Genomic DNA, 11,047 nt, shown 5'->3' on the forward strand with positions numbered 1-11,047 from the left:
GGTCCGTGGTAAGAACATTATCTGAGACAGGAAGCTTGAGAAGACCATCCAAGAGTCTGACCCTGGTGCACAAGGCTTGAGATATGAATATGGCGTCGATGATCAATATGATCATGAAGCAGATAAATTTATATAATCCTCCCATTATTCGACTGTAGAATGGCATTGGTATAGGAGACCCTCTCAAAATCACACTACAAAATGAGGTCAAAACTTGTTTTGGTGGAAGGATTATTACACTTTTGTCTTGTGGATATATATTAAGCTAAGTTATCAATTCATTTTTTTATTAATTAATTTCTGAATTTGGTAAAATTAACAATATTAATTTATTAAAGTCTTCAAATTTTGATGTATAGCATGCATGAATAGAGACTAAAATAATCTACCTGGATTTTATTTAGGGAAAAAAAGTGAAAATAAAACCCATATTTTTTTATACAATGAGGAAAATTGCTTTATTTATTTTTTTCATTATATAAGTCGCGTGAAATTATTTTGCATTTGCTGTTGATATAAACTTTGTGCATTATATTGTATGTATGTTAAGAAATTAGTTTAGTACTTGTTTGATTGTTATAGGAATATTTTGTCTTCACTTCATCTAATTGTTATTTTACCCTAAATACTATATAAAATATTATTTCAAAAAATTGCTGAAACTTTGGATTGATGATTCGTTTTCATAAAAGAATATTGTGAATAAAGGTATATACTTTCCTCCATTTTTAGTAGTGATTTTAATTTAATTTCATTTTAGTACTCGAAATTTTATGTATGTTGTCCATATATATATATATATATATATATATATATAATGCTATATTTCAAATATGATTTTTTATACTTTCATAAGATAATGTAATGCATAACATAAATTATGCGAAATAATTTTTTTTATGTTACATTCTTTATTTAAGTTGACCCCATTTGTTTGAAATCCCGACTACAACGAGTGATTTTTGAAGCAATGCAAGAGAAATGACTGGGATGAGTTCTTGAAAGGAAATTAAACTTTACGCAATTGAAGCTTCTTGGTTGCAGCCATTACGTGTCTCTAAGCTGGAATGCAAGGGGTATTGACCTTATTGCAATCTTCTTTTCATGACAATGTTGACTTTGCTAAATTTCCTTCCATGAAATAATTGTCATTACTTAATATGTATATAAGTTGAAGATCTAACATCTTTTGACGTGTCTATGATTGCAACATCACCACTGCAGTTTCTCTGCAAGCATTATCACAACCTCTGCCTTCTTTTCTTGCTATTTTTTCATTACTCACATCATTTTACTATGCTCTTATTTCAGAGATGGGCTGTCCCTGTCCAGTTAACTGTTATAGTCTTTTATCCGTAGGATTGCCTTGTTATGTTGGTGTGTGTGTGTGCGCTTTTGTTTTTTTCTTTAAATTATTCTACTGGGTTTCGTATTAGTGGTTTGTAGACTTTGATAATACAATATTTTAATTATTTTTAGACGTTGGACATTTGACATTTCATTTATTTTTTGATATTTGACGTTTCTGTGTCTGCAACTCTGCATCACCTTTTTGTAATTGGTTCATCATGAAAACTGGCGGATAATTCTTCTCTGTTTGTCCCTTTTCTAACCTTTTCCCTACTGAACATCCCTGTCTCTTGCTACAGCAGGGTATATAATAACAAGTGCACAAGGACAACCACCCCAATTACTTCTAATTGCTGGCTGCAACTGCGTAAATCAGGCTAGCTTTTGTCTTTGTTCAACTAGTTAATTATATGCAGAAATCAGTGATTCTTCTGTTTTGCCACCATCACGACCTGGTTCAACTAAACAAAAACCAAGTAACTTTGATTTTATGTAGGATCAAAATATGCGAGAGTTTTTGTAACACCAAGATACGTAAACTATCAAAGAATGATCTTTCATTTGTGTAATTTACACAATTAAGTCGCAATGCAGAATATCAGAAATTTCCATCAATCATTTACAAATTTAAGATGCAAGAAAGATAAAAAGAATGAAACAAATGTTATCCACTTATGCTGGCAACACTATTCTGGATGTACTGACGGTGGTGGTCATCATGCTCGAACTGTCCACAGCATTAATATCCAAACCAGCGGCCCATCTCCGAAGAATCCTCAGCAGCGTCGCCGCCTTCCGTCTCGCTCTCACAGTTCCTGTCCCCATCACCTCCCATATAATCCTTTCGATCCCAGGAATTGCCACCAACTCTGCAACAACCTCCGACCCCCCTTTTCGACATATAGTAACCAAAGCAGCCGCCGCACTCTCCCTCGCAGTATCCGATCCTTCCCTCAAAATAACACCCAGTTTCCTGATCGCACTGTAAGCCGCCGCAATCGCCTGCAATCCACCTCTCTTCACCACTGCCTCGAGTATTGTCACTGCCTCTTCCGGTAACTCGTTGATGACTCCGCTCACCACCTCTATCACCCCTCCTTCAACCAACCTCCCAACAGTCTCCCTATCTCCCGCCAAATTCAAAATTGCCACGAGCGCATCCCTTTTCGAGCTAGTGGGCCCGTCTTTCGCCAAGTCCATCAGTCCCTTGATGACACGTGTCTTCCTCCCTAGCCTCTTCCTGTACGCGTGCACACCAGATAAGCTGAATATTGTAGCCGCCGCATTTCCTTTGGCTTCCCAGCTGGCACCCGAACGTAACACTTCAATGACGCCGTTTAAAGCTCCGTCAGTTTCCATGATCCTCGTTTTGTTTGCTTCCAAGATAGAAAGATTAAGAATCGTGGTAACGGCGTTGACTTGGAGACATGGGTGGTCGGAGCCTACAGCCGAACCTAGATATCTGACGAGGATGGGAATAGCTCCAGCTTCGGCAATGCAGGCTCGGCTATCCGAGTCAGTTTTGGCAAGGGCACGAAGCTCGTAAATGACGCCGTTGGCCGCCTCCATGGATTGAGAAACCGAAAGTTTGTTAACCAAAAAGGACACCGTCATTTTCGTAGCTTCTAAGGCAGCTTTGGTGGCTTTAACGCCGTTAACTTTTTCGTTACTTCCCGCGGTTTCAAACGGAATTCTTTGCTCACGGCACCACATCGCTATAAGATTCCTTAAAGCGCGGTTGGGGATGAGGCTGATGTGGGCCAGGGTCTGACCTGTCTTAGGACACGTGTTGTGTCCAGATTCAATCCACTGATTAATCGATTCTCGATCGTACGTCTGTCCCGATGCCACGACAACTGGGTCGCGCATGAGCTCGAGGCTTATCGGACACCGAAAGTCCGCAGGAATACTAATATCCGACATCGATTTTCGACGGCGGTGGTCTGATTTCTGCGTCGTTGAAGATCCATATAAAACACATTTAGCGTAACGAACGAGACCGATCACAGAAACAATATCTGCTTTGGATTTTTCATCCATTTGGTTCTGAATTTCTTCTTGGAGACTCTCGATTTCTTCTCTGCAACTTGAATTGTCGCGTAATCCTAAATTCTCCACAATCTGTTTGAGCCTTGAATGATCAGGTACGATCTCTTTTTTGATCTGGTCGAGCATGGCTATAACTTCTCGCATGAGAAAATCGTCTCTTGGATCTATCAAAGGTTTAGATTGCGTACACTGCTTTCTTAACAAAACGACGAGCTCCTCCACGTCTCTACTCAAATCAACTTCTTTTACAGGGAAAATATCGAGGAGAGTGGATAATTCCAGGGTTAGCTCGTGGAAACTGTTAGCCAAAGGTTTAATTTGCAGGAGCAGCCACATCATGCTTCCATTGGAACAATCTTCCATCAGTGTTTTTATTCTCTGTAAAACAATGTACATTTCTTCGAAGCAGAGGATGGTTGAAGGAGAGAAGAAATTAGAAACAGGATTTCGAAGCGGCTCCTCGAATAAGATGGCGAGAAGCTTCGCTTTGTTTATGGTCGAAAGAGAGTTTCGTTTTAGAAGAAACTGAAGAGGTTTGAGGGAAGAGATTTCTTGAGACAAAGAAAGAAGAGACTGTACCAGGTTTAGGTCTGTTAATTTCGGAGATAAGAAGGATCCCGCCGACGGCCGCCGCTTTCTTGGTGGGAAAACTTGAGGAGAAACGGCCATGAAGGACAAAACAATATCAGAAAATTTGGAAGAATCAGAAGAAAATTTTCAGAGGACTTTCGCAAAAGAGATATCTGGGAATGGGATTGGAAGGAGAGAGGGTTAGTTCTCAAGTCTTTGAATTGAAGAAGAAGGTATAGCAGTAGTTGATTACAGAAAGAACAAGTTGTACACAAGATAGAGTTTGTCCTTTTACATTCCTATAAAAAAAAGGAAATAATAATCCAAATCGTAATTTTTATATATATATATATATATATATATATATTTTAATAGAACAAACATGGAGCGTGATGAGGTCGGGGGTTGGATTGTTGGTTTTTGACTTCTTTTTTTGGCCTTTTTCTTTTTATTTGGTTTTTATTTTAGCGGAAAAGACGATGTTTTTGATAAGGGCGGGCCGTTTACTAGGTAAGAATTTAAAGAGTATAAAACTATTGTAAACGAATGTGCTGAGCATGCAAAGGTCCACTTTTGCAACATTGCCGGCTGCCCCAATGATTTTTCACCTCTATTCCACGTGCCAACTTCTATTCCACGCGTGTAAGCCTAGTCTGTAGACGACTAAAATTGCAAAATTGATGAAGGCTTCTATGAAGTTTAATATGTCAAAATATATAATTAGATGAATGAAGTGAAGATGAGAGGCGTTGGATCAAGTCCATAAGCAGCCGGCAGGTGGGCAGAAATATAATAGAAAAAAGAAATAATTGAATGAATATAATATTGACTTAGATACAGATAAATATCCGTAAACTATGAACTGGTAATGCTACGCACCAATCTAATCATACTGTGTGAGAAACGCGACAGTAGGTAAAGTTTGTTGTGGACTTGTTCTCGACCGTCATCCACGTTTCTCAGATTAAAATATTCGCGCATTATTTGTGCTTCTCCTTGTTTTTTAGCCTGTAAATCCAGCTATGGCATTTAGCAATAGCATACACACTTTTTGCTTTATTTGCCTTTTTCTCTGTACTTTTAGGAATGATGAATGGAGAGCTGCATGGATGATTAATTTTAAAGATATGATATGACCCTGGGAGAGTGGATGCTGGTTGAGAATGTTAATTGGAGTTGGGACGAGGGGACCATGAAAACAATTGGCAGTAATGGTCAAACAAAGAGCACCAAAGAAAAAGAAATGCTCATAAAGAAAGCAAGTTCCAAGATGATGATGATGATGATGTACCACTTGTGGTTCCGGTGGGAGGGGGCGTTGAGAGGCTGCATCACGCCGTCATTGGAATTAATCAAAGTCAAAATCAGAGTTCATTTTAGTCTATTCATGTTAATCCAATACAGTAAATTACTATGCGTAATCCTAAATTACTGGTAATTTCCAGCATGATTTATAACTTAAATCTTTATTGCTTTCACATTTTATATTTCTTTAGTATTCGTAAATATGAAAATTCTGACTCATTCAGTATATGATAAGATTTATTAAAAAATAAAATCTATTCATATTAAATACGTATTCGTCGTATCCAAATTCGAAACATAATTATTTACTTCTGCAAATTAATGATTACAAACAAGAAAAGCTTGAAAGTGTTTGTTGTTAATTAGCTGTTTATGGATAAGGAATTAGTGGAAGGCTATTGATGAGTTCATTTGCTTTCTGGGTTAGATTGATAAAGAAAAAGGCACATGAATTGACTACTGTTACTGTACATTTTACTTGGCTATTGGCCTTCGTAAATTGACACTGCAAAATGTGTGGCACATGACTCCTTTGAATAGACAATTTGCCTAATTAGATTACGTTTTCATTTATAATTTAATTCCATAACGCATTAATGAGATGTGTTTCTTCGTTTGCAAAAGTCACTACTAGGTTGTTAGTGTATACCAAAAACTCATACTAAGTCTTAAGAAAGAGGGCTGCTAAAAGATTCGAAAGAGCAGCAACTTGTTTCATGTAGCATGAACCTGGTCCTCAAAGAAGACGATTCAAGTGTGAGGCCGGAAACATATTAACAAAGGGAAAATTCTATGTCAAGGAACAGAAGAAACATGTAAAATCTAGACTAGATTGATATTCAAGAGACCAGTGGCAAGAAGACCCTTGCCCCTTGGACTGATTGATTGCCATTCACGAGAACCAATCAAGTTGATTTATTCTAAGTATTACAAAACCAGAGACTATGGATTGTTTGATTGGTCTTAGATTAAGGAAGCTTTCAACCAGGTGTTGACGGCTTCTTCGATTAGTAATAATTAACAAGCTGATGGAATGGGTAATCTGAGTTTCGTTTATAATAAATTTAAGTTTTATTATGTAAATCTTCGGAAGCTATCTTTTTCAATATTCAGACTTGCCTTGAATGTTCATATATATGACATGTGGAGGGAATTGAACCATTAGGAAGCATTCCAAAAAGTAGCTACAACAATTGTATTTCATCAATTGCAGCTGATAACGAAGTTAGGCGCAATAGCTTTTCCTAATTTTTTTTTCTAAGTCTATTAACAGAAGTTTTTTCTCAAAGAGTAGGGCTTTTTAAATTAGATTCCTTAACTCATCAAAACTCTGTTTGGGTTTTCTGGTTTGCCAGCTTTCTCTTTTGCTGGTGGCAGAAGTCATAATCATGATTAGTTGGTGGCCTAGATCAACTTCTGCTTTCATTCTTGGCAGCCTCCTAGTGTAGCGTGCTTCATGCTTTCTTTCGGATTAATGAAAATTTGAGTTACTCAGAGACAAAGAATACAGTAGAAAACAGAACCCATGATCTTCCTAAAGAGAAATGAAGATACAATACTCATAGATGTAACTAAGAAATTGACTTATAAAGCAAAAGTTTGTGGATATCATCACTACTTTGTGAAACTCTACTGTTTACAGGCTGCTGTTAGCAAAAGTTCCTAGTGCATCCAGAGTCAGCTAGTCCAAGTCATGTGCAATATGAGATCAGTTTCTTCAAATGCGAGAATTATACAAGTTTGGTCTTCCAAAAACTAAGCCATTGAGGTCCCTTCAATATTTTAAAGTTTTGTTACGGATGATGGGGCAAGGGTTCAAGGTAATGTAGAGTGCACGTTCTTAGTTTCAGGTCTCCAGGACACTTGAGATTTTGCTTTTTCGCTCACTGTAACCTTACAAGTCACCCTGTTTCTGATAAATTGTTTAATCAGTAATTTCTTTTCAAAAAAGAAAAAAAGAGACTGTCTTAGTCTTATCACCTTCAATTAATGAGCTGATAGTTTCCTGTAATCCTGTCTAAAATAGATATGAAAATTTCATTTCTGCCATAACATCTTCAAAAAGATTCACACATCCATGAGCTGGGTCGATAGTGAGTATTAGACTTGGACCATTTAGATGGACATGATGTTATTAGAATTATTGATGCATTGCTAAGCTATATGGTGATAATGCCATTTAAACTGCCTTTGCTCTTGGTCTCAACTACCATCATGATTAAGCAAGCGACATGCTGACCCTAGCATGAGCGAATATTTTTCCCCTTCTCTTGTTTATGCTCTCCCTCTACCAACCGGCCAAAGTGAGGTATAAAATTACTGAACAGATTTAGTTGCTTCTTACTCAAGTCAATTCAACTGAAGCAAGGCTTATGAAGAAAGGCAGGTAAATGTTGGTTAATGGTCGATTATTTCCACATTTAAATGAGCAAGAGGGTGATCGAAGAATGCTGTAACTCGCTCAGGTGATGTTTACCTATCACTAGAAAACCCTTTCTTTCTTGTTGGGTTTATTTTCTTGTGCCATTATGGAACATGGTAGGTTTCCTTTGATATTATAAATAGGGGTGAGACTATTTTTACTTGTGATTTGAGTATTTTTTTAAAAAAATTAATATTGTCACGTGAGTAAAATGTGAGAGTCACATATCAATAAATACGATTAACTTGCATGAGAGAAAAAAAAAAGTGTAAAAATAGAATCATTTTATAAGTATAAGATTAATTATTATATACATCTCATAGTCTCTACTGTTAGAGTTTGACTTAACATTGAAAAGAGAATCCAAATTGAAAAACACTTAATAAATTTGGATAAATTTTATCCATGGTCCTTATAACCCTTTACTATAATTCTATTTTAATTCTTAATCTCTTATTTGATCAATTTGAATTTTTAACTTTTTAAAATGGTTTCATTCTAATCGTTATGTCACATTATTCCATAATTAAGAAAAATATCCATATATCATGTCAATGTAATGTTGAGGTTATAGTAAGGACATTAAACAGAAAATTCCAATGAAATCAATTTAAAAGTTAAAGATGTAAATAGGACAATTTAAATCTTAGAAATCAAAAATAAAAAGCTAGAGATCATAAGTAAAATTTACTCTAATAAATCTATTCATGTAATGAACAAGCTTGAAGTTTTGAGAAAGTTTGAGAAAGCAGTGTCAGTAGGATTTAAAGAATAAAAATGAGGCTTCGGATTTGCACTTGGGCTTGTGCCGAGGTGTGTATATTGTGCCCAACACATATAAGCTCGTATTTCTGTTTTAAGAAACTGTGAAAATGAGCTAGCCATGGCCCAAGTCAAGCATTATTGGATATGCAGTGTGGGCTTATTTGGGCCCAGACTAGGAAATGTTGCTTATTGGGTTTAAAGGAACTCGACTCCCTTTCGTTAGCCCATAAATTATAGGTTAAATAGATTGGCTCATTTCAATCATTGTTCCAAATTCCAATTATCGGTTAAAGAGTATATAATAATAAAGTATTATAAATATATATATATATATATATATGTAAATGTCTATTATCTTACAAATTAAGAGTTCAAACCAGATTAGGTAATCCAGATAGACCAAATAATCTATTAGGCTAAATATAGAAGTGTAATATGATTTAATTATGTATATCTAGAATTAGATGTAAATTAGATTAAAATTAAGATTTAATTTAAAGATTATCCATTCAAATTAAATCTTTTAGCATTATCTTTATTTTCTATCTAAATAAGGAATTATTAACTTTTAAATAATCGTTCATTTCATTTGTAAGAATAAAATTAAAATTTCTTACTTTGTTAATACTTTCACCCATAATTATTCTTTCAAATTTTATTTGGTAATGTAAAAAAAATCTTTCTTGTTCATTTATTATTGTTATTATCTATTTAAAATATCTTGTATTCATATTTATTTCTATTTGACCTAACCACTGTAAGTGGAAGTTTCCCATGTCCTTAGCTTTTAATTCCTCCTGAAAATTTCATTTATTTCGCTTCCACCAAGCAACCTGATATGAGATTTCTCGAAATATCTCTATATCTCTTTCTCTTTCCCTCTCATAATAATAATAATAAAAGAATGAATAATTGTCCTACATATTAAATACTCTTCAGAGTGGCCCATATATACAGAATTGAATAATGAGATTTACAGGAAAGAGATGGTAATGTTGAATTACATTCAACACCAAGTTCATGACAACACTATTTAGCGGGCCTTAATTTGCCTGCTTATTAATTTAGATTAACATATGTTCGCTCTTCTTATAATTTAATTAAGCGGACCTTTAACACCAACTTTGAGCTCTCTCTTGAGAAGCCAATTACACACCAGATTTTTATTCTCCTTCTCTTTGCTTCTCCATTCAGGAAAAGATACGCAAGCCATACAACAAAATCATTTAACAATCTGTCAGCTCTCTTACCAACTCAATTTATTTATTTAAACTCTTCAAGAGTACATATAAAATCATTAACTTCATGTCACCATCTCAACAAGCATGCAAACACTACCATTGTTGCTTGTGGACGTGCATTCTCTTGTTGAATTTTTATGACAGCAAATTAAACTAAGCAAGTAAGGACATTGTTATGATTAATTAATTCTTTTTCTTTCTCTCTGAATGTAGGAAATAATTGCGATAATGAAAGAGAAGGAGCTAGAGGAAACCTTTTGGATGATCCGAATGGACAATTGAATCACCAATCCGCCACAATCCAGTGTTGTCGGAGTAAAACAACTGCCTTTATGGAGCATCCAATGGACATCAAACACTGCTTAATTTGCCGCATATTCCATTTTTTATGGAGATATTACACATTGCATTTCATATTCTATAATAATATTAATTATCTCCTGACTTAGTTACATATTATTGTTATTTTTTTAATTGAAAAAGAGAAATTTGAATTTTATTTTTTAAGTAAGAGATAATATACTAATTAATAAATTAAAGGTTCTGGTACTATGTACCACTGTTCGGTTACTATTAGCTTGTTGATTACTCTGTCCTATCTTGACAAAGGCAAAGAAAAAGACACTGCGGCAGGTGTTTCTGTGATAATCTGATTGGTTATTCTGATTAGTCCAGGAGGGTATGTATACATGGAAGGCTAATATCAGCTACAATTCCTTCTGATTTGATGGACCATGAATGGGCCTTTTTTAGCAAATAAATAAATAGTGCAGATGGCGGCGATAACTGCAATGTTGAATTATTGGAAATGTGATGACGGTTTTTCCTTTTTGGGGTAATAGATGATATGGATTTGTCCTCAAAAATCCCAAGGGAGATTTTGCATTTAGGCTTTAGGATTAGATAACCCATCCGGTTCCCTCAGAGCTACCTTTAACTGTTTGAATTTGTAGGCATTCTGTAATGCGGCAGCTCGAAAGCCTCTCAACCAGTTTGACACATTCATTTACATCCAAAAAAATAAAAAACCTCGAGTACTGAAAAAAAATCAGCCATACAAAGCTCCAACAATTGCCTATTATGACAAATGTTATAGTTTTTTCATTATTTTTAAGCTAAATCACTAGTCAATTACATTTGCTCAAGATCTGGAATGTCCTCATAAAGTCAGTCGGAAAGTAGACACAAGCTAAATATCCAATCTTCTATCTTCTCATTTTCTCTCCTTTACTTTCTGTTTTTTTTTTTTAAAAAGAAAATTGGATAGGGTTGGCCTTAGGTCCAAATTGGTTAAATAATACGATTAATCTGTATATTCTATTAAAAATTTAGATTTAGTTTTTAT

General features: G+C 35.2%; 1 protein-coding gene across 1 annotated transcript; it reads right to left on the minus strand.

Annotated features, from left to right (window-relative positions):
- Positions 1 to 1,881: 1,881 nt before the first annotated feature.
- Positions 1,882 to 4,277, minus strand: SAUR21 (ARM repeat superfamily protein). Its single transcript, XM_007033501.3, has one exon. It carries the CDS (start codon positions 4,066 to 4,068, stop codon positions 2,023 to 2,025), a length of 2,046 nt encoding a protein of 681 aa, XP_007033563.3. The 5' UTR covers positions 4,069 to 4,277; the 3' UTR covers positions 1,882 to 2,022.
- Positions 4,278 to 11,047: the final 6,770 nt, after the last annotated feature.

The sequence above is a fragment of the Theobroma cacao genome, chromosome 4 (genome assembly GCF_053813885.1).
Source record: "Theobroma cacao isolate CCN51 chromosome 4, ASM5381388v1, whole genome shotgun sequence".
Lineage (NCBI taxonomy): Eukaryota > Viridiplantae > Streptophyta > Magnoliopsida > Malvales > Malvaceae > Theobroma > Theobroma cacao.